General features: G+C 43.3%; 1 protein-coding gene across 1 annotated transcript in view; it reads right to left on the bottom strand.

Moving 5' to 3' along the window:
* The window catches only part of TNR (tenascin R), a 73,669-nt gene that overhangs the window by 48,032 nt on the left and 494 nt on the right, over nt 1-25,143 (bottom strand). Inside the window, 6 exon segments of the mRNA XM_006017704.1 lie at nt 1-101; nt 6,270-6,420; nt 10,639-10,754; nt 13,209-13,472; nt 19,126-19,602; nt 25,054-25,143. Coding sequence (XP_006017766.1) covers nt 1-101; nt 6,270-6,420; nt 10,639-10,754; nt 13,209-13,472; nt 19,126-19,602; nt 25,054-25,143 — 1,199 coding nt within the window.

The raw sequence follows: 25,143 nt of genomic DNA, 5'->3' as shown, positions 1-25,143 counted from the left end.
CAGCAGGATGTAGTCTACTTTGGCTCGTGGTGGGGTCCACTCCACAAAGGCCACCGTGTCTGAGACGTCTCGCACCATGATCTGGGTTGGCCCATCAATTACTGAACACCAAACAAACATGTTTGTTAGGGGAATTAAACATCAAGGCAAAACATCAATTACAGGGGATCCAGCCCTGGAACAAGAGTGGGTAGATTTGATACCTCTTGTCTTTGAAGGAGCCAATTGCATGTTTCAACTCAATAACTGGGCAAACAAAGTGGGAAAAGAACAAACAAGAGTTGTGATCCAAGACTGTTTAGATGAGTTGCTCCTGGCTGCCAAGTAATAAGATGTTACAAGAAGCATTATGGGGACTGCACTCAGAAGCTCCCCTCCAGTCCTGTATTTCTAAGTTAAATGGTGGGTGGATCTGAACAAATTCTTGAGTTTGGTCCAGATAGATACACAAAGCATAGGATTCTTATGGGAACTGTCCACCCATAAGCCAAAGTACATGTATAGTGGGACTAAACCAAGAGGAGAACATGAATCATTACAGCTCTTTAAAGAAAGAGGCATAACCTAGTCATTCATTAGGCTAATGTGCTGCCTAAATAAAATGCCTTTGGGTTGGATTTTTATCCATGACAAAAGAACATAAAACACACATTATCAAAAATTACTGATGATTTTAGGTGCTTCAGTTTCTGGGTGCTCAATTTCAGGCCCCTTCAAGTGGTTTAATTTTTCAAAGAGTGGGTGCCTAGCACTTTCTGAGAACTGGGTGGCTTTAAGAAATTTTTAACTGAGCCTTCAGAAAATGCCAGCAGCCAAAAATAATTTTGCAGTTTGGACCAAAATGTCTATACTCTAGGAAGAGTAATACACCATTAATGCTACTAAAGTAACACCCGCTTGAGAAATAAATCAGTTGAAAGGCTAGAAGAGGCCATTGAGATCACATAGTTTGTGTTCCTCTATAATCTGTTCCCCTTTATAACATTCCTGAATTAGTTCTTATTATCACATTCTTTTCCGCAGTTATACACCAGTGCAAAATACTGAGGAAATAACTTATATCTCCTCCTCAACAGTCTTATATTTATACTTCCAAAGATTGCATTTGTTCTAGAGTTGACCCTAGAGTTGTACTGCAACTCATGTCTAGCTGAGTATCTTCTGTGAACCTTCACAAGTGTTTTTCTGCCACTGCTCCCTAGGATAAAATCCACTGTGCTGTAACTGTAGTCTACATTCTCTTTCCTTAAATTTGGTCACTTAAAAACACATACTGTTTGCTTGTGTTTAGTTTACAAAGCAATTCAGATTGATATATATCAGTGCTGCTTCCTCTGTATTATTTGCTACTTCCCCAGTTTTTGTGGCACTTGTACATTTTTTTGAAAGCGGTGAATTTATATTTTCTTATAGGTCACTGATTAAGGTTGAAGAACTGATTTTTAGGAACTTCACTAGAAACACATTGGTTTTAATGATGATTCTTTGTTTACAGGTGCATTTGGAGACCTACCAGTTAGCCAGTTTCTTATAACCTGTGGATTTCTAGTATATTTTAAACATGGAAAGGAGATGAGAAAACAGCTTGCGTTGTCAAGAAACTAGCCATCAGTTACAATACTCCAGCTGCCCTACCTGCCCTTTACAAAGTCTCTTGAGCCTGGAATAGCTAGTCTGAAAATTGTATAAAAAATTATTTGCCTCTTGGGATCTCCACTGCTCTCTGTTGATGTTTGAGTCCCACCTGACCATTTTGACCCTTTTGCTTTTTCCCTTAGAAGGAACTCAGAATTGTGGACTGCATAGGCATGAAAATATTTTTAAGAAAGCAGTACTTTTCTGAGAAGTTTTGGTTCAAATTCTGGGTCAATGCCATTTGGAGTATAACCTTTTCATAGCCCTAAGCATTGTAATGGTAGACAAGAGCCAAACACTTGGTTATTGCTCATGTACCATAGCAACATTAACATTCAATGTCTGCTAAGCAGCCAATTCTGAGACTTATTTTCTATCTGGGGATCTAAGGCCTATTATCCAGCTTTTTATTGTGTGGGTTTTCTTTGACTAGTGATAGCATAAATTATATTAACCAACTAGTAATAAAGAAGTTGACATTGTAAGTCAAGATTCACTCAGTGCATATAAAAAAAAGATATATTTAAAATGCATTTTCTATGTGTCATAAATGTCATCAAGTAATAGGCACTAAATGTGCAGATGTCCAAGGTGAGATGGAGTGACTGAGGCAGGTAAGACCCTCCTGTGGCCAGGCAGCATGGGGCTGATCCAGCTCAGGTTCTAGGATCAGGTGGTTAGTTCAGAGCTGCTCCTACTTTGTTCTAGCATCCATCTCCTACATCTGGGTGGTGCAGAGCTTCTCCATCTTGGTTCCTATGGCTGTTGGGGTTGAGGGTTGCTCCAGATTTGACAAAGGAATACTCACCCTCCCCTCTCCTTGCATTGACGTTTTTCTCAGGGTACCAAAATTTATAGCTTTGTCTCTGGATGGAAGATCAAGGAGGAATGGAGGAAGAGAGGATGTATGAAAGACTTGGGTATTTTTGAGTGAGTGCAGAAATCAGGGATATTTGTGGGAGCAAGGGAGATGTTAGTAGAGTGGAGGGATGGGGCAGTTGAGTGACCCTGTTCCTAGGTTCTGGCATCAGAGACCAATGACCAGATTTCACCCCCCTACCCCCGTATGCCCCATGCCTTGTCCAGTCACTTATACCAGTGCAAAGTGAGCATGGAATGTTACCAGATCAGAATGGTTTGGGCTCTCTTTCTTTTCTTTCTTTGGCACTTACGTAAATGACTATACCAGGGGTAGTGCATTGCAGAACTGAGCTCCAAACATTGAAAACTGGAGAAAAAGGAGGGATATGAGGAACAGCAACAATACAAATCACATTTCAATCCAAACTCTATTGTGCTTGGTGTGCACTGGCCTTATTACATTATTCTATTTCTTTTCTCTGTGCTACATGGTTGAAGGGATGTTTCATTGAGTTTAATGAGGATGGCTGTATAATACTGTTCCTTCCTCACCCTCCCAAGCATGGAGTTGTACAGATTCTTTTCTGATTCAGCCAGGTATATAAATCAAAGGACATAAATATAAAGCAGCCTCCCCCTCCCACAAAAAACCCAAAACAAACAAACAAACAAAAAACCACCAAAAAACCCCACCTTGCATGGCTTTCTGCTCAGGTAGAAAGAGTTATTAGTAGTTTTAAAAAAAGCCCCTGAGAGTTTTTTGAACATGAAAACTACTGTTGTAACTGAACAAAATGCTGCTTTTGCACCATTTCACTTGGCTTTTCAAAATGCTAAAGGGAGTTACGTGCTTATATATCCCAGTGAAATTCAATGCTGTTTGACCCCTTAATGTCCCTATAGTCCTCTGAGAATCCCAGTCTCTGTGTGAAGGTTTTGCATGCCAGTATTAATATAGCCCAGTCAGCAGGCTATCCAGAATGTGCTGAATTCCTTGCAACAAGAACTGTGTAAAATTTCAGTAGAGAACGTTTTAAACCATACTGGCAAAGTTCCCTGGTTTTGGCTATATTAGCCAGGGTCACCCAAGGTTTTTGAGCCTAGACTACTGCGTGGCTTAGAGTAGAATTCCTGCAAAGTTCTTCTATTGCCTCAAGCCAGACCAATCCTGGATGGCTCTGCTAAGTGTGGAGCAGAGATTTTGGGTGTATTTCAACTGGAAATTCAAAGCCAAGCTGAGGGGTGCAAACCCCAGTGAACCTTAAGTGAACAGCAAGGCTTGCAAAGAAAATGGACTTGACCCAAGCCTCTATATTCTAACACCCTTGGACTTCAGAAGAATTTAGTGTCACACTTTATGGCCAGTCCCTCAAGGCAGAATAGGCCAAGCCAAACCTCTAGATCTAACCCTTGGACATGGGAACGGTGGGAGCCAAAATTTAAAAGCCTGAACCCATCTTTTGGCAGCTTGTAATTATAAGGAACCACAAGGTGCTGAGTAGATGCAGGTGTCAGAACGATATTCAGTGACTTGCTGAATGCAGGTTACACTAGATCAGGGGTGACCAGTCTGCAGCATGTATGTCATAAGTGGCACGGGCAGCTTCTCCATGTGGCACATGACAGGTCAGGGCAGGAAGCAGAAAGCAGAGGAAAGGAATCAGAGTGGCACTTGGGGAGGGTGCAGGCTTAATTTATGGCAGGCCTGCCAAAAAGGGTGGCCCCCACTAGGCTAGATGATCACAAGGATTCCTTCTGGACTGACAAGCTGTGATTTCTACCAACCTTGTTTAAACAATCCCCCACAAACTGAAATTATCGAGTCTGAAGCAGCTTTCTTATCCTGGGGAAAGGAAACGTTGGGGCATGGCCAATAGATGGCTCTGTTAAGCCACCACATGCAAGTAGCTGCTAAACATAGCAGCAAAACAGTAGGGAAGAATTTGTGTTTGTGTGTGCTGAGATCAAGCAGACTAAAAGCTAGAACAAGATGAACGATTCTGTAAAGTTCGGAAGACCTTCCCACTCGCACTGCAAAGACCGCTTTATTATATTGAGCTTTTAAGATAAAGGCTCCTAGGAGCCTGGCAGTCCCTGACAACACTAAACCCCCAATTAACAACTTCTCTCGAACATTGCCTCTTTATGACCTTCCAAGAGCTTTTTTAAGTGCCCGTTTCTGTTTGCAGATTGCCTGGATGGAGGGAGACATCTGGCTGGCTTGCAAAAATTCAGAGTGAGGGCAGAACATGCTACACTTCGTAAGCATGTACTTTGCCAAGTGTTGTATTTTCCTGAGTAAAGAAAGGGTTTCTTTGCCCTCAGTCTGTACACTCATAGAAGGTAATCAAATTTATGTGGGCAGCAACGGGCTTGAAGTTATCACAAAAAAATGGTGATGAGGGAATTCGGGTTTTGTTCCTGACTTTGCTACCCACAGCCTGACCTCAGCCCCTGGATGGGAGTTGAGGGCACTCAGGAGCACCTTTGGGAACCTGGACCTTATTCCTCTGTCCCTTGTGTGGACATTGCCATTGTTTGAGCAGTTCTTGAGAGCTGGGAATACTAAGCCTTTCACCTCAGAAATATGTCCAAGGGGAGATTATTGAAGAAGCGGACTTTAACTGGATAGAATAATAGCTGAGCTCAGCCTTCACTCAGAACTCCACTTGATCTCTGTTTGAGCTCACTTAACCTTTCCTCTGCTTCCTCTCTGCTGGCATCAGAGCAGGTCTGATAGTGACAAAACACTGCAAGAGAGGCTGTTGTTGTCATGTTTCTCAACTGCTTTTGCATCCTGGCAGGATTCAAATCAGCTGCCAGAATTTAAGGTACTTGTTTAAGCCAAATCACAGTTCAGTTTGCAAGAAGTTCTTCCATTATTAATGTGTTTTGGACACTACAAGTACACAAGTTAGTCAAGTATTATCAGTGATAGGCCTGGGTTATAGAATTTGCATTTGGATCTGAAATTCCTTCACAGGTAGGAGGGTTTGGCTCTGATATCTCGAATTATTACTTTGCTTGCATAAATATCACAGACCAATTCCATGCCATGTGCAAATCAGTGGAGTTATACCAGGGCTGAATTTGTCCCTCTGAGTTTGTGAGCAAATGGAAATCCAGTGTTGCAAATTACCTTCAATGGTGAGGACAAATGTGTTTGGATAACATGGATCAAAACCTACACTCAGGGCTCTAGGTCAACCCAAATGTGTCTCTTCAAAGGCTTAAGAACTTTTCAGTTTTGAGCCAAAGGGAGCTACTGAGGAGTTGTCTCTTTGTGTGACTGTATTGTTGGTGAAAGGTTCAAGAAGAAAAATCCTAAGATCTGGAGTCCTGTTTCTGCCCCTGGGACTACTAATCCCCTTGCAAGGGAAGTATATCCTAACCACACTGTGTGCCTCTGTCATGCTCTAGCGTGACCACCTCTAACTCCGGAAGAAGGTTCAGCATCCATGGCCTTTTCATTCTTTGGGCCCCAAACTAGGATTGGCAGTGATGGAGCCAATTCATCCCAAGTGGGATGTTGGTTCTCTGTGATACAGGTATGTATTCCCCAGGAATTTTGTATCATAACTGATGATGGGTTTCACATGACCACCAAACTATCAAGCTATAAGGGCCTTTGGCAACTGTCTAACTGGATTCGATTTAAGCTGGTGATCTGGGGCTGAACAGTTTTGTTGTGCTTTGCCTCCCAGTGCTTGATGACTGCTCGGAGTTCTGGAAAGACAGACTGTGACTGTGGGGTAAAGGGCAGAGTCACTCACAGGTTGAGACGCTGTCAGAAGTAGGGGGGCTCCTGGCTTGTTCCTTGAGGGCTACGACATTGACGGTGTACTCTTCCCCTGGTTTCAGTCCTGTCTGGTTGAAGGTGGTGACACTGCTAGGAAGCTGTGCAATCACGCCGCCTTCATTGTTCTGGGGAGATTAAGAATAATCATCTGAAATGGGCAATACATTCAAAGGAATCAACAGTTAGAGGAGATGATGGGGTTAGACAGGAGACTACCAGGGCCCTGATACATAGGGTCAGACACTAGGGATGATGCAACACTCTAGGGCCATAATCCCTGGACACCTAGGCTATTTCATAAATGGCCTTTATTCACTCAGCTAAAATACTACCCGATTAATTCTATTGTTTTCAATGAATTTCTTGCATGAGGAATTGCTCATCCCTATGAACGAGGGCTTCTCAATCAGGCCACAATATCAGCCATGTCTAAAGAAAGGTGATTTCTTCCAGCAAGAATGGCTCAAAACTAATCAGATATATCTCCCTCACCCTTGGGTTGTTGCTTTCAGACTGTTGACTTTATAGGCAGGAGGCATTTTATTCAGTCTTCATTTTTAATGCATGTACACGTGTGCTTGCGTGTATAGCTGATTGCCTGATTCCACAGGAGGTCATGCAATGAAAGCAGGGGCCCAGGATGGATCTCTGTTTCTTTGCTGGTGATCCTTGGGTGATAGCTGTTTTTTGTGGTTTATATCTAGCTGTAAAACTAGGAGGCCTTTGTTTTTGGTGCAGGGTGCTTTTCAAGTGTTTCTATTAAGTCATTGTACTCTACGGTTTTCCTCTGGAAAATGTACCTCTTTAAGCAACTGCAAATGTCACCTTTCCTATCAGTGTTTGGACAATAGATCTTTTCTTGCCACTGTCTTCACTAATAATACAGTAAGCAAATCTTTGAACATAGATTTCAATTCAAATTTTTGTTTCTCATTAAATTGGAAATCTTCCACTTGATCCACAAATGCCATTTCATAGTTTCTAATTTTCTTTTCTTTTTTTTTTAACCCCTTTGTTGCTCCATCATTTTCTCTACTCTTTATTGTTTTGTAGAACCATTCTCACTGCTACAAATTACAGTGGTTTTCCATATGCAAAGCAACCATATATTTGCAGTCCAAAATGAGTTATATTTTATATTATGGAGCACCAACAAGGAAGAATAGAAATACAGTCTCCTTGCAAAGGCTCAGCATGTATAGCTCTGCAAGAGGTTGCCCGCCTTGTGAGAACAAAATGGATACCGCCTTATATACAGGAGTCTACAGAAAGGTAGACTGTTCAGAAAGCAATGATATCAGAACTTTATAACTATATACACCCCAGTTTTAATGTTAACGTGATCTTGCAGCATATATTATCTTTATACTCTTTATTCTGTTATTTAGTGTGTCTATTTCCTTCAGATGGGAAAATGAAAATGTAGTGGTTAGTTTAAATTTTGTCATAGCAGTGGTTTTTAACCTTTTTAAATTTGCAAACCCCTAAAATTTTCAAATGGAGGTGTGGACCCCTTTGGAAATTTTGAATGGAGGTGTGGATCCTTTTGAATTGTAAGTATGGGTATCTGCATACTTTTGATTGATCGTAGTTGGGCCCATGGACCACAGGTTGAAAACCACTGTATTATAGTTTGCTTCTAGTCAATTTTAACTTTTAAGGTCTTATGAAGACAATACATTGCTGTACTGCTTAGGGGGAATAGTCTCTTCTGGATTCTCCTTCCTCCTGTGCCCACCCCTCCAATCTTGGAAATGTTTCCATTGGTAAAAGAGTTTTAAGTGTTTATCTTCACAAAATTTAAATCTGAAACAAATTTGACCTGAAATGTTAGTTCATTTAAGGTCACAACTGCTACACTTAGGCTGCCATTGTCTAAGATGCTGTAAAGGCTTGACTGCAGTTGAGAGAGATAAAGACCATACTTTTAAATACTTTATCACATAAAGTGACACTGGGTGTGTCTACACATGCCTCTTTTAAGTGGGCTTAGCCTAAAATTGCCATTTTTAAGGCACATTAAGGGCATATGGCTACATGCATAAAGTAGGTATCAAATTTAGGTGCAAATAGCTAGGTCGCATTAGTGCATGTGTAGATGCACTAATGTGTATTAACGTGGTGCATATCAATGGATATACACTGCATTAATGTGCATTAGCATATCTGCACGTGCACTAATGCAACTTAGCTATCCATGCCTAAATGTAATGTGCCTTAATGAGCATTAACGCGTCCATATGTAGATGTGCACCTTAATTGCCTTAATGCACCTTAAACAAAGACGTATTAAGTTTAGCCGCATGTAAATACATGTGTAGACATGCCACTGCTAACAAAATTCAGAGGCCTGAATCCTTTCCCTGCTGCGCCTGCCCTGTTCTATTCTAAGGCATTACTTACTGTTCTGCACTAGTCTGTGCCATTCAGACAGCACAGGTTTCATGAGATCAAAGGTCTAATAGGAAAATAGGAGCCACTGGTTTGTTTGTATTGTGTGAGGTGAATTCTGAGTCTTAGAGGCCATACAACACTGTGGCATCATTACACTGGTGCCAGCACCCAATGGGGTCTCAGTGAAATGTGACTGTCAAGTGTCACTGAGTGTGAGTGCAGCCTGTCACACCATGTCACACCACGCTGCCAGTCATCAGAAAAATGAGGGACTGATTTCCTGAGACATGGGACAGGATCAGGAATAGGTCTGTGCAATGAATCTGGGGAGAGTGGGTGTCCTAACAAAGAACTAAGCTGAGACAGAAGCTCTCTTGTATGACTTGATTTCTTAATGGATAGAACAACATTAATCTGTCTCACAGGGTGTTGTAAAGCTTAATGCATAACTATTTATAAACCATTTTAAAGATGTGCTAGTTTTTGCTAGCTCATGTAAGGCTTTGGTAGTGCTTCCATTAGAATGTCTTATTTTTAGTGGTTTATCCTGACTTTGAAAGAAAATTACCTCTGGGCTTATCAATACAACATATGAATTTCCATTCATAAGAGAATTTTGTGTGTGCAATTACAATGGCATTCCTCCAGCTCTGTCAGAAGCTAAACCTGGAAAACAAAATTGTTTAAATAATTTTTTATCTTACTTTTGAACTGTTTCTACTTAGACTACCACTATTCTATAGTTTAAAACTTTAGGGCCAAGCTTTGCAGTTCTTCATTACACTGAATTTTAATGTAAAAAAAAAAAGAAGTAAAGACTATATAATTTGGCTCTTGATTGACATTAATTTTATCGTAAAGCATAGGGTACTTTTGTAGAGCGGTGCTGTAAACAGGGTAAGCTATTTATGTAAAGTTTGGTACAGATAACATATAAATATTAAACAGTTGATGAATATTTTAAATATTGGTGTGTATAAAAGATAGCTGATAGTCAGAGTAACATTTTCAGTCTTAAACTTTCATTTCTGCAGGCACAAATTTCATTTGTTCATAACTGTAGTGAAGATTCTGCCAAGGGAATTATTTTCATATGTGATTTAGCTAAGGACCGTCGCTTAGTACTTCAGAAAATCAGACATTTTATTAGATTTAGGTGCCTAAGTTTAGACACCTATGTATATTTATTTAATGGTTTGTGTGATGTGGTGATTAAATGTCGCCTTTCTTAAGTCATCCTTTAGGACAGGTGAATTATTTATGAACTGTTCTGAAAAGTTTGGCCAAATTTGGGTTCATAAGGTGGAAGAAAGTGAAATGGAAATGGGAAGGTGGATGGGAGAGGGGAAGAGAGAGAGAGAGTGGTAAGGGAAAGGAGACAGAGAAAGAGAGAGAGGGAAGGGAGCAAGAGGACAGAGTAAGAGGGAAGAGGAGCTAGAGGGTAAGATTACTTTTATGGTTATATGTTGATATCTTTCATAGCATTCCTTGTAAACCAATGTACTGGTATACCCCAATAAAAAGGATCCCTGGAGAAACACAGTTCAGTGCAGAGCTGATATTCTTTATCCTAAGTTATAACAGAAATTTCAAAACTGCAACCTAAAGTTTTTGGGGGTGTTGGTTGTAGCCATGCTGGTCTAAGGACATAGGCAGACAAGGTTCTTTGGGTAAATCCAATATTGTTTATTAGACCAACTAAAATAGTTGGAAAAATTTCAAAATAAAGTTTTAGTACTTTTAGTTTGGGGTGGGGGGTTTGGTAGGCACAGAGCAGCCTTGGGACATTATTCAGATGGTGTTTCCTGACTTTGTTTACCCAGCTCTGTGCTGTGACCTATTCTGTATGTGACTACTCCTTTTAATAGGATCTATTGTGATTGTCCACAAAACTGATAACACAGTGACAGTGGCGAGGAAGATAAAGTGGTAGCTGATGCTGCTGTTACCTTGGGAATGAAGCTGATCTCCCAGCCATCAAAAGGGAATGCAAAGGACTCCCACTGCACCTCCACAGTGGTCTCTGTGATAGTCTTGAACTTCAATCCCCGTGGAACAGAGAGATCTAGAACACAGCAATGTAGATGATAGCTATATGAGCCACAAACTGTGGCTCTGTTCTTGCTTCAGGGAAGCACAGTTCTCCATCGTGATGGGCAAAAGATTCCTCATCTCTTTTTCAGTTCAGTTTTCTTTTACAACACTGGGGAACAGGCTGAGTAAAGCTATCTGTCACTTCCAAGTGGTGGCAAGAGTTAAGGAGAGAGGATCAGGAGTTTTTGCAAAATCAGGATATTCTACAGGGAAAGTTTAATTTTTCCCCTAAAATTTCAATGTTTCCATTGGGAAAATCAAAATGAGTCTATCCAGCTGCCCACCTTTCTCACTTCCACAGCTGGGTGGTGAGCAGCTGGTTATTAAAATGAGGCATTCTTTCTAGTGCCATGTTCTGCAGAGAAAAAATGACATGATATTTATCTTAAACCCCCAAACTGTTCCATGTGTCAAGGATAAGAGGAGGAGTACACTGCAAATAATTCCTAGCCAGTGTCAGACAAAGCAGCTTGCCCAGCAGGCAGCTCCATCCTTTCCTAAAGTCCTCCCTGGTGATAATTAACGGGGGGAGCTTTAGTGCTTTTAAAGAGCTATCATCACAGTCAGAGACACTGACTAACAGTTTCATGGTACTTTGTCTAGAGCATGGGCATCACTCATGTGCTCTGTGAGAGTCCAGCTACCTTCTCAAGGGCTGGAAAGACCCTCTCAGTGCAACAGCTTAAAGGGCCACTGCCTAAAAGAGCATGCTCTGGAAAAGATGTTTCTTTCCAGAGAATTCCTACCCAGGGCGCCATGGTATGCTGGTTGAGAACCGGTGCCCTAAGGCTCATTTCTGTAAAGGTACATAGATACCAAATGCCTGTTGACTTCAGCACCTTCGAGTATCTCGGCCTTTGTGTACCTGTGGCTCAGTTCCTATTTATACATAGGTAAATGGAGATAATAGAGCTCACTTCTTTAACTACCAGGGATGTTCTGAGGATAAACACACTGAAGTCTATAAGGTGCTTAGATATTACTGAAATAAAGGACACAGACTTGTCTCTGCCAGTTGGAGCTGTTCAGGAAAGCTCCTGCATTGGAGTCATTGGCAGCCCTGTGTTGCTCTTACTCAAAGGTCAGCAGCAGTGAAACAGAAGTAGTGTCATGTGAATTTTAGTAAGGCAGAGTCTGCAGCCCCAGGACCTCTTTGCTATGGGGCTGCTAAGGACCTCAAGGCTGCATGGTTTCTAGACTCATGGGGCAGCTGGAGTCAAGGAAGTTGGATAGGCAACCTCCTATCCAGCCTCCTTTCCAGCCGCTGTCTTGGGGCTGGAAACTCTTAAGCCCCCACCTTCAAAGCAGTCTTCATGGTGTGGGTGTCCCTACAACTGTAGATCCTGGAAGTCCTGAAGTTTTGGGCCCCATGTGACAGCTTTATAAACTTCCAAAATCTGCTGAAGCCAATGGAAGGACTTGCACTAAATTTACTGGGTTTTGGATCTGATTCTGTACCAGGAAAGGTTTTAGAGAAACATTCAGACTACAACATTATGCCAATAACAGTCTCATAGGTGGACAAAGCTAATTCAGGAAAAGTCCTATATGTGGCTAAGTTTATTTCAGAGATGTGCTTCTAGCAAGGCAGCATTAATTTACAAGCAACAGAGCTGGTTAGAAAATGTCCACCTTCCTCTACCCCACTAGAAAATGTCAATCCTTGATGAAAAATCAAAAGCTGAACATTTTTGGCCATAAGCTGAAAATTCTACTCACGGAGTGCTACAGTTGTGTCTAACGGGAGTTTGCCATTCAAGTCCTTTGTATTCCCATACTCCTCTATCAGCCAGGGTCTCCCATCAAAATCCCATGATGCACTATAATCTCCCTGTCCCCAGCACACACACACTTACCAAGCCATGAGAACCTCTGGCCATGGTGCTTCATGGGAAATGCAGTCTGGTTGGGGGACCCTGCCACAGAGGTGAATGGCACCTGAGGCACCCAAGCCACTACTCCCAGGAGGCAAGGTAGCCATGTTTCTTATTAAACTCATTTAGATTTTTTACCCAATGTACTTTGGTTTTCAAAAGACCTGGAAGCTTTTTAAGCTGCTCAGTTTTTCTTCAAAAAGTTGCTGAAATTTTCTGTGGAAAATGAACAATTCTGGCAAAAAAAAGGAGCCTTTTTTGTCAAAAATCCAGTTTTCCATTGACAAACGGTTTTGAAGGAAAAATTTCAATAAACTTTATCAAGTAGTGTTATATTGTAGCCAATACACCCCAGAAGCAGTGTTAGACTGGAAAGCTTTCTATTAGGGTCAGTGATAGCATAATACACAAACATCTTTACAGTAGAAGTAGACTAATTGTAGGGCTGCTGTGTATAGTAAGAGTCTAGGAGATGCCTCTTCTTCCTAATCAAAAGAGTCTTCTCTGGTTATCTGGGGATGGAACCACATCACAGCAGAAGCAATACTTACGGGTAGTCACCTTCACAGTGACAGGGACACTAAAGATGCCACTGATGACAGCATAGATACTGATGTTATAAGTGAAGCCTGGTTCCAGCTCCTTGATGGTGATAGAGCTCCAGTCTCCAGGCAGTCGTTGCTGTAGCTGAATGCCCCTCAGTACTGCTGGCTGATAGGAGATCACATATTCTGTCACAGCCGTTGGACCACCCCATTCCAGGTCAATGGACCGGTCACTGATTCCAGCCACTCTCAGGTCCTCGGGTGGAGCAACTAAAGGGAAAAGCAGTACACACAGAGAGCATCAGAGCACACATAGCTTATTCACCCTCTAACCCAACCCCTGGAGTGCGATGTTGTTCTTTGGCTACTGATTAGGTCAATTTTAGAATAGGTGTAATGTCTAGAGAATCTGCCTCTGCTCCTGGTAGGGTGTCAAGTTCAAATGTCTCTCCCTAGTGTGGCTAGGGTACTGCATTGAGAGTCAGGAGACCCAGGTTCTCATCCTAGTTCCTTGAGTAAGTCACCTCACCACTTTGAGCCTCTGTTTCCCCTCAGCTTCTCTGTCTGCCTTGTTGATTTAATCTGGGGCAGGAACTCTGCATTCATCCAATGTCTAACACAATAGGGACCCAATCTTACTTGAGGATCCTTAGTTCTTCGAATACTCAGTAACATTAAATGCTCCTAATGGTCCTGCACAAGGTGAACCACCTTCAGTAACCAGAAAAGAGGACCCAGTGGGCACATCTACACAAGACGCTAACTGCGCAGTAGTCTTATAATACTGCACAATAGCACATCACAGCACAAACAGTGCTAATATGTGACTGTGCAGTCTTATTAAGCTACTGCACAATAGTGTCACTAAAAAGGTGTGCACCAGCACTACAGTGCAGTAACTTTGGTTACTGTGCATTAATTTAGTACTTGATTATGCAATACTAAATTTAATGTGTAGTAACCACTTCACATTAATGAACATGTAGATGTACTCAGTGTATACGTGTGAGAGTGTGAGAGATAGAGTGAGCGAGAGTGAGCAAGCGAAGATGTTATACTCTGTTGTCACAGGGAATAATAGAGAATGCACACACAGTTATTCCAAACTCCTCAGTAACACCAAATGTGAAGGAGAGGAAGGAGTGCTATTTCCAATATCCATTTTTCCAACCAAGCTCTTTTAAATGAATTCTTCCTTAGGGAGCATATTCTTAACTCAGTGCGAGAGCTCTTCAGTGCCCAGTAAAGTTGGCTAGCCTCCATCATCCACTTGTTAAATTTTCAAACTAGCCCTTTCCAACTAGCCTTTTTGTGCTTTTCCCCATGCTACCCCCCCTGCTTTTGAGGAGCTCCCCATAAACTGTAACATTGCCTTATTGTCTTCCTTCAGATTTTCCTTTTCCACAAAAAACTTGACCATGGTCAGGCTGCTGGTGCCCTGAGATGGCTGCCTGCTAATATTATCTCAATGTTTCCTTGTGCTCCCCAGTTTGCATCCATTTGTGGTCTCTTGTCTACTTGGATTACAACTTCTTTGAAGCAGGAGCCATCTTTTTGTTCTGTGTTTGTACAGTCCATAGCACAGTGAGATCCTGGTCTATGCATGGGGCTCTTAATGCTATAAGGAAAAATAATAATAAGGGTAATGGAATTAAAGGTGAGGCAATCAGCTGAGGCTATGCTTCTTCAGCTAGGTCTCAGTACTCTGGCAAGATACGATCTGCTATCTGAATGCTGGGTTATGATGAGAGCATTTCTGAAGCAGCAACGGCCCTGGACTACAAGATTCAAATCTGGGTGTGAAATTTCCCAAATGTTTGGAAATGTTCATTTGCAGGGGTTTTGTTTGGCTCCAACTCATGCCATTTTATTTTTATATTGCAAAAGCACCTAGGAGCCCTTGTCACAGAGAAGTGCCTTTCTGTGTGAGGTGCCTCAAGCCATCAGAGAACAAAGAGCCCACTCTTGCTCCCAAAAGGGGGGGGTGGGGGGAGCTGATCTTGCATTAGTTTTGCCTCAGGGAGTGAAAAGATGGTATGCTTGCTTCTTGATCAGGCTATTTTCTGACGTGTTCATAGCTGATCAAGTTCTCTTTCAAGTGTGGTTTTAAAATGCCTTCAAAGAAATTAAGAAAAAAAATAGAAATCATGAGGTGTTACGTGATTGAGGGAGATGTGGCTCCTTACTTAGCAGTATATGACAAGTCCTAAATTGTATCCAAGAAAAAACAAAAGAAATAATTAACACCTCTCCCAAGCAACCTGCTGTTATACTGTGTTCCACAGAGAACATCAATAGAGGAACTAGGGATGAGGCTTTCCCACCCCCTTTCTGTCCTCACAGCCCAGCCCTACCCTGTACCAATATAAAATGGTTTTCTTACTGCTTTAGAAAGCAATAGCACAGCTCCACTATGGGAACTGGGGAGGGGTCCAGGACAGTAGGCTGTGCAGAAGCTAGAGTAAAGGGGAAGAAAGGAATGAATGGAGAAGGTAATGCTAGAGGCTGGGTAGGCAGCAGAGCGGCGTGGTGGAAACTAAAAGAGTGGCTGTTTGTCAAGCCAGGTTGCATTTAGCAGCTGCAGTGGGATGAAGGTTGTCTTAGGAAGGATCAGCAGTATGTGGCAGCCAGACCCAGCTGTAGGGAAGAGTGAAGAGGTGATGCACGATAGGAGAGGGGTAGCAGAGCCTGCTGAGGGGCAATGGTTCTATACAACTCCACAGCCCTTTCCCTGGTATATCCTTTGGTTGGCCAGAAGAATCAAATAGTGTAATGTCAACAGATATGTTGTAGCCTAAGATTTAAAGACAAACAAAACTCTTGGGTTGGAAGTGATATCTTTTACTAGACTAACTAAATAGTAGAAAAAAAATTCTTTGCAAATTTCAGGGTCCAAACACCCTTCTACAGGCTGAGGAGAATTCAAAGACTGTAAAAAGTCTCCCAGGTAGAAAAGAAAATTCATTTTGCACAGGGGATAGAGGGGTTGGAAGTTTATTCCCCTGGGTAACTCAGTGAAGATATCATATTTTAGCCGTTTGGAAATGTAAACTTCATTGCTAGCCAAAAAAGAGTATTTTTAAACCTCTCTTACTGACACTGGATACCTCCAGGGATGAAGTTTGCCTCATTAACATATCAGAGAGCAACTCTCTCACAAAAGGACTGAATTACCCAGGGGAATAAACTTCCAACCTCCCCATCCCCTGTGCAAAATGAATTTTCTTTTCTACCTGGGAGGCTTTTTACAATCTTTGAATTCTCCTCAGCCTAAAGAAGGGTGTTTGGGCCCAAAAGCCTGCAAAGAAAGAACATTTTTTGCTACTGTTTATTTGTTCTAATAAAAGATATTGCCCTGAACTCAAGAGTTTTTTTGTCAACAGATGGGTATCCCGAATCGCAAGCTTCCAAGGATACTCAGTGGGACGAACGTGCCCTTCTTGGCTGGGGTATATGGCTCTGCTATCTAAATTGTCTATTTTGGGGAGAGGGCAGCTGTGAAAGAGAACAGCACTCAGGCAAACGCACAGAAATTCACAAACGTGCCCCTAGCCAATACCTACATATACCTTTCCTCAGGGACATGGAGAATTTACAAAAGAAAACACTGTATCTGTTTGCTAGGCCTGTGTGAAACAGAAAGTATTTGCTTTGGATTTGGATCCGGCCAATTCGGAGGGACAGCGATTCAATTTGGTGATTCGAATCACTGTCCCAATTCGATTCAGCCGAATTGGATCTGAAGATTCGGCGCTGATTCAGAGATTCGGCCATAGACTAAACAGGCAGCTGTCCTCACCACGCTGGACACAGCTGCCTCCAGCTGGTAAACCTGTTGGGGTTGGGGAAGCGGGGAGGGAAGGGGCATGAGGGGGCAGATCAACCCCTCCACAGCCAGGGAGGGATTGGGGCTGGGGCTGGGACAGGCTGCCCAGCTGGGGTGGGGGGCCATGGGACTCAGGGAGAGGGGCTCCTGCCACTGAGCTCCACCGTGTACCACCAGTCTTGGGGGGTATGGGATTGGGTGTGTGCCCCCGGATCTGCACAGGGCGGGCTGGGCTGATCTGTGCTCTGGGAGGCTAGCCTCCTTCTGCCCAGAGCGAGCCACACCTGCATCATGCCCCCACCCCTCGCAGGCAAGCGGCAGCAGGGCATAGCCCCCACTCCCAGAGCTGCCGTGCCCGTGTCAGCACTGGGAGTGGGGGCTCTGCCCTGCCACCACACGCCCAGCCAGGGCGGAGGGTACGGGATGTGGGAGCAGCAGTGTTGGGAGTGGGTGCTATGCCCTGCTGCCCTTTGCCCAGCTGGAGGGGGGGCGGCTGGCATGGGATGGGGGCACAGCAGTGCTGGGAGCGGGGGCTATGCCCTGCTGCCATTTGCCCAGCTGGAGGGGGGGGCGGCTGGCATGGGATGTGGGCACAGCAGTGCTGGGAGCGGGGGCTATGCCCTGCTGCCACTTGCCAAGCTGGGGCGTGTGGGGGTGCAATGCAGGTGCGGCTCACTCCAGGTGGAAGGGGGCTAGCTTTCTGGAGTGCAGCCCGGCCCAGCCCAACCCACACAGATCCCGGGACACATGCCCACTCCATGTCCTGTGGGCAGCTGTGTCCAACATGGTGAGGACTGCTCCCTGTTTAGTCTATGGCTGAATCTCTGAACTGGCACCAAATCTTTTCCAAATTGATTTGGAGGCTCCCAATTCAATTCGGACTGTTTAATTGGTCTTCTGATTTGATTTGGATTTGGAGATTTGGCTGCTGAATCGGGCTGAATCTCCTCCAAACTGAATCAGCTACTGAAGCTTCGCACAGCCCTACTGTTTGGTTTGGATGAAGTGGCCCTCCCCTCATCCTCTGCAGACAGAGGCTTCTTATCTCTTGTGTGTCTGCCCTTACAAGCCAAACAGGGCTTTTATCCTATTTTTCAACTGGTCTTTTTCAGGATAAACAAGTGGAGAAGCACTTTAGATAATGACCCACAAGACTGTCTGTAAAAGGACAGGGCACTTTGTTTCTAGGCAAATAGTAAAAGCCCCAAAAAGAAGCAACATATGCGCTTAACCTTATGGAGTGGCCTATAGTTGCCATAGCAACAGCCATGAGTTTTGCAGTAGCCTTTCCCTGCAAAACATCAGTGTCATAGGGCGTCTCCCTTTAATTGATTTAAAAGGGGCAGCTTGGTAGTCACAGGGCAGAGTATTACAGCAAGTATCACCGTCCCTTCCTTGTTGTCAAATCAATTCAGAGTTTATTTGCTAGGTAGGATGATGGAGTCCTGATCTTGCTGCCTGGGATGGGATGGGGCAACCTTGGCTGTGTTAGGGACCTGCTATGGCAACAGGGTAGTATTCTTGGCCCCATACATCCCAAAAGGTAAAAGTAACTTCATAACCTACAGCATAGTTACAGCGAACTACACCTGACTGCATAGGGGCCAGAGTCTTTGTTATTGTAGTTCTGCCCTTGTGGCAAAAAATGAACTTAACAAAAGTAGTTTAAGGCTCTGCCTACAATTTTGGGTCCTGCCTGGCCCCAAATGTAAGTCAGAGCAATTGCAAGGCTATTCTTAACTCACACACTACACTCCATATCTCCTGGTGTCTCATGGGTATCAGAGAACTGCTGCAGGGTGGCATGCTCCTGCCATGCAGGCATGGATGGATAACATGCCCCTGATCCCCATTCTTCACAAGAGGTGGGGAGCAGGGCCTGTGTTAAGGGCCCTTGCCACTAGTCCCAGGTAGGGAGATCTCAAGGCCCCAGAATGTCCTGAGTGGCAGTTACTGTCCTTTATACATCTTGATGGTATAGAAAGGCCTCCAAGCAACTCAGAATCTACCCCTGCATTTCCTCACCATGGGTCTGAGTCTGTTCCCACTGTGGTCTATGTTCTGGCTATGAGCATGCACATTTTTAGTCCCTCCTACCTGCTGAGCAATCCTGCCCTTTGTAACCTTCTTCACAAGAGCACATCCCCTCCTGGCAGATGCCACGTCCGCTGCAGGCATTCAGGCACCTGAGATGACCACAGTCTTCTCCCACGTAGCCCTCCTGGCAGACACAGGTACCATTGGCACATCTCCCCTTTCCGGAGCAGTCATTGGGGCATCTCAGTTCGCTACAGTCTTCCCCGGCGTAACCTTCCTCACAGACACACTCCCCATCCATGCAAAGCCCTCGGGAACTGCAGTCCGTTGGACAGCGGACCTCTGAGCAGTCATCCCCGCTGTAGTCATTGTCACAGATGCACTGGCCTTCCACACACACGCCCCGGCTGGAACAGCCCATGGGGCAGTGCGGCTCTGAGCAGTTCTTTCCAATCCAGCCTTCATTGCACATGCAGCTGCAAGATTCCAGACTGAAGTTCCCATGACCGCTGCAGTGAGGGATGTAATCCAGCTGCCCTGGAAGGACAAAAATCAACCAATTAGAAATCAGTAGGGACTGTACATCAATTATGTAGCTACTCTAGCTGCAACTACTATAGCCAAAATGTAATGACAGCAAATAATGCTGTAGCTTTCTACAACATTAGTGAGAGGTGAACAGGAAAGGGCCTTTAATGCTTATGGGTGCAAGAGTCTGATTAGACTGTGCATAATTTGCCAATATACCTCAGTCGTGACCTGCTGTGCCCTGGGAGAATTCCAGCCGTGAGCTTGTATCAGTTGTGCTGACTTTCCCCAAGCTGTGCACTGGCTTTCTGATAAGCTTGAAAGATTCATTCACAGCTAGGTGAGGATGCACTGAACATATATTTTTTTACTTATAATTATTGTATATTGGTTGGAGAATTCAGACCCAAGCCTTGGCTCAGACTGAAAGCGTTCTGGTACGACACATTCTCTTCTGCTTTGGCTGTGAAAGGATGGGATTTCTAGCTGAATGTTGGGAACCAGCATTTGTGTCTAGTTGTAGCTGACTGTCCCTGAGGTGATGGGCTTTGACGCTGTGACATAATTGGGGATAGAGCCCTGTGCACCTTTCATACCTGGAGGGCTACAAGACAGTGGATGCTAAGGCTCTGCATCTTCACCAGTGCAGAGGTCTGCTATTGCAGCTTCAGTGCAGGACTGAGGCCTGGGGGTTGTGGCATTTTTATCTATAGAAAACTGGCTTCTGGCTCACAACTGAATCTCCAACCTGCTCAAAGCCTTTGTGAGAAAAAAGGAGGAAACATCTCTTGTCCTAATAATTTAAAGCAAGGAGGCATTCGTTTGATGTTGCAGAGGAGTTTGGAGAACATTATGCAGAGGGACAATGGGCTAATGAGCAGAAGGGTTAGTGGGATGTTTAATGGTGACATAGTTGTGATGGTGATATAGTTGTGACATAACTTCATCAGGCCAATAGTATTTGGATGAAGTGAGCCATAGAGACAAGCTACCCACCTTTTGCTGGGCATCAAAATATGAATCTTTGTGCAAAGAGTAGCAATAGTAGGCTGCTATTTCTGTGTGGGCCAGCCACTAGAGGATGATGAAACCTACTTTTGCCAGTGGAAACCCACTTTTGCCCTCAAAAGTGAAACCCACTTTTGGGACTCTCTATTCACTTCTGGGTTCTGGAGGGGAGTATATTGTTGGTTACAGGCCAATGCTGTGCTTCAATGCATGAGGCAAGACATTGTTTTGTCTTGTAACACAGGCAAAACATATATTTTCCCTTATTCGCATTCTCAGACAGAGTTGAACTGTTTGAGCTGCCAGAAAATTTTAGTCTGAAGCAGACCCCTGGGATAGAAAATTTCAACACAAGTGGTTAAAGCGTTGCAAGGATATGAGCAATTGAATCAGGGTCTCAATAGAAAGTGGTAGGCAACCTTAACTTAAGGTGGTTTGACCAGCTCTAAAGTATATCTGGCTGATCAACAATCATATAAGGAAGTTATAAACTGTAGTATGCCTAACTGGGATTACATGTAATATGTATTGCATACACTGTATGAGATGTGTTAAAAATTGCCTTCCAATTCTGGTTAATTTGCCAAACATGAGAGGGTATGTTTGAAAGGTTGCTAGCACATGGGGGGTCTGTGGGATCTGGCCTCTGCTCTAAGGGACAGATGTTGATCTCATTTGGCTGTTATTAATTCAGAGTGACACCATTGCAGTTATTGGAATTACTTCAGATTTCTCTGGTATAGCTGAGATTGGACTGGAGATTTCATTGAGTGATGAATATTAAATAAGATCATTTACCTGTGTCCCAATAGGCCTATCATCATTTTAAGCTGATGCCTTTTATATTTTCTCTCTTGTATTTTGTTTACTGGCTTTTAACCCGTATTATTCAGCACATCAATTTGAGGACTGAATATTTTACTTTTAATTTTTACTTAATGCATTTACTTATATATACCATATGTGTGGATGTTAAGGATTTGGGGCTAGATCCTAAACTGGCATGAACTGTCATAGTTCCCTTTGGAATTATGCTGATTTATGCCAAGTGCTGACCTGCTCCATATGTGTTATATATACCATATGTTCCTTCTTAGTATGATATATATGTGTTTGTGCATTGCTGCCCCTTCATACACATGAGGCTACTTTTCCTCTCACTTACAGTGCTACCTCTGAATAGATGACATTTACACTGGTGTAGTCAGAATAACATTAATATAAAGAAGTAGTAAGTCAATGATGCAACTCCTAACTTAGGTAATTCTGCCCAGTCCAGTGGAGAATTACTCCAAAACAATCAATGGTAGAACTCTACCTGTGTAGATTACATTGATTTAGGTTTAGTCTGTCCCTCTCCATTCTGGGTTAGTCATTTGCCAAAGGCAAGTAGCCTATTAGAAGCTTCCTAATCACTTAGTAATGAGGTACAGCAATAATGGCATTGTGTGTGACTTATCTCAAATTAAGTGCATGTGTTGGTTTCTGATCCTAGGTATATAAAACTAAAGTGATACTGGGGTAAGTTTTCATCTGTCTGGGACCTCTGACTTCAGTGGAGTTGCTTCTGATTTACTCTATTGTGTAACTAAGAGCTAGGTTAAGTTCAGTGTAACTTATAAATTATACCAGAGATAAAATCCCAGTTCCTGTTTTCCCCTGTCTACCCTGTCCACTGATAGTTTTCAGCACCTCAGAAAGAGCATTAAGCACTATTCCAGGCTTGGATATTTTTCCCTTTGAGGAGTTTTCATAAGACCCATTAGAGGTTTCATTTTCCATGCTTCAGCATTTACAGAGTCCTGGACATGGGCTGTTATAGTTGGTCAAAGAGCAAGATGAAACTCTGTGTTGAAAACATTCCTCTTATGAAACTCCCTCAGATGTAAAGAAAAACATCAATGCATTGGCTCCTTGCTCTATTGAAATTCATTCGATAAACCACCCCTTCCTAACCCATCTCATTATAGCCACACACTATTTCCTTCGTTTTGAAGAACAGCCTCACAGAGATGATGAACTGAACTGTGTCTTTTGAAAGAGTAACCCTAATGGAAGGTTTATAGAAAGCTCCACAAAGCTTGTGCATTATTATTCAGATGAAATACTGTGTTGATAGTTTTGTGCCTTCATTATAAAAGGTTTTGTTTATGCCTTTCGTGGCAGCCAAAGTTATCTCCTGATTTCTTTTTTTTTAACTGTGATTTTCATAACCATTTGGCCTTCCTAAGGCAAGGATAGAAAACTCATTTATTGCTGATTCCCATGGTGCTATATTCAGCTAAGGATTACTGAAGCAACCAGCAGATGCATCACTTCTCCCTGTCCCATGGAAAGTTACAGATCAGTCTAAAGGGTTGTTAAGGAGCAAAGGATATATAAGACTGGCTGGTTCATTATTTTGCTGGTACCCTGCTATTGTTTTTAACATGGTAGCTGTGGCCGTGAATGATTTACCAGTTAAGGGGCTTCAGCTCCAGTGGTATCAGAAGATGACATTTTTAGTTGGAGTCACTGGGCATGTCTACATGTGCATTTAGGTGTGCCTAAATTTAATGAGCATTAGTTTAATGAGCATTAAAGCAATTTAGGCTTGCATCTTAGCGCCGTGTGTGCAGACTGATGTGGGACTAAAGTTAGTCCCAAGTCAGTCCATACACAGCATTAATGTACCATTTTTAAGGCACATTAAGAGCGCACACATGTAGACATGTGTACTTAACCAGCCTTAAATTGGGCTAAATTGTAGACATGCCCACTGTGGATTAATCCTACTGTAGAGTTCAGTTCTTGTTTACCTTTATTACTTTAGAAAGCTCTCCCCTCTCTGCTGATATAAGGGAAAAGCTCTGGGATTTATAACAGAAGATAATGGCTAGATTGGTACTTGGACTATGGTCCCATAACTGGGATTATGCTTCCCGCTTTTTTCACCCACCCTCTGAAATGAGCTAGCCGAGGCATAGAAAACTGGGGCTGGAAGGGACCTTACAAGGTCACCTGTCCAGCCTCCTGCTCAAGGCAAGATCATCCCTGACTACACCATCACAGCCAAGTATCTATTTAATGTGCTTTTGAAAATTTCCAAGGACATAGGTCTTGGGTCCAGGATGTAGGGTTTAGAACCACTTTCTCCCTCACTAGGGCAGGAAAGGTGCAGAGGCTTGGCTCCCTCCTCCCCACATCTTGGTGGAGCACATGAACTTGTGCAGGGAAGTGTGTTTCCTTACTGCTGACAAAGGATAGTAGCAAAACATTGCTGCCTCTCCAAGAACAAGGAGAAAGCATGGGTAGAATTATGACCCAGGTATTTCTCTGCATCACGATGCTGTTGAGTTACTTGAAGCTCAGACACCAATCCTATGCCTTAAAATCAAATCTGGTCTGTAGATTTTCTACTTGCTGCACAAGAAGGTTGTTTCTCTAGGTCAGGTATAGTCAATAGAAGAGGTGTGGAAGCCTGGGATGGAAGCAGCAAAAGGACAGAAGGTGAGGGTCAAAGTCAGTGTGGAGCAGTACACTGATGGAAGGTTTTAGGCTCACTGGTGGAGTAGCGAAGGGGAAGGTCAGGGTATAAAGAGCAACAGAATTCAGCTTTCTTCTCACCTCCTCCAGTTCACTGCTGAGTGTACTGAAGAGTTTTAGGAAAAGCCTTCTTTTTCCCTGGCATATAAATTACATTCATGCTGTACATCCATTGAATACCAAGTTGAAGCACTTCACCACAGACACCTGTTTTCTGCACAACTTGTACCTGGCACATAAAGAACACCCAGCACCATTTGCATCTGAATTTGTGAGCTGTCAGTAGATGTGTTACCTGCTTCTTTCTAGCTGAATTTGGCTCAAGGACTGGCTTTTTTCATCTGTTGAGAAGATCTTTACCCTCAAATGTAACTGTGACCTTTGATATAATTTACCTGGTTTGGATGACCCAGAACAAGAGGACATGGAGACGGTCTCTTTTTCTACTGCAAGAAGGTGCTGCTATCACACTCCTTTATGGGTTTTATGAGGGCAGGGGAGCTTTAAAATCCACCCAGAGCTTCACAGGGACTTTGGTAGCAGAGGGGAGGAGGGAAGGTAGGGAGGGGCTGGTAAAATATACTGCATCTGCATGCCCTGGCCTTTCCCCTCCCCATTCACCTTCTGGGTCATACAGGCTGCCTTTGGGTTCTTTAGATGTGTAGGGGCTTGTGGTACAGTACATTCATTCCTGATGGACTATCTGCATGTGAGGACCTGTAATCTGGGTTTTGCCTAACAAATTTGGGTCACTGTTGAGGCTGCAGATTACTATTATAGCTTTTAGTATATACACTGTGAAAGCACCATAAGCAAATACAGGATTTCTTCCATTAATAATCTAAGCAACATCTCCAATTCTAGTGCATACTCCTTGTTTTCTTGAGCCCTTAGTCCCCAGCAAGAGCTAACAGCGTCAGTTACTACCTGTGGCTGCATTTTCTTGGCAGCAATTGGAGTTGCATTGGTCCCGTAGCATGGAAACCTCCCTCTCCAGCATTTCAATTCTGTTCAGCA

The sequence above is a fragment of the Alligator sinensis genome, unplaced genomic scaffold (assembly GCF_000455745.1).
Source record: "Alligator sinensis unplaced genomic scaffold, ASM45574v1 scaffold31_1, whole genome shotgun sequence".
NCBI lineage: Eukaryota > Metazoa > Chordata > Crocodylia > Alligatoridae > Alligator > Alligator sinensis.
The sequence above is the reverse complement of the archived record's forward strand: the minus strand, read 5'-3'. Positions and strand labels throughout refer to the sequence as shown.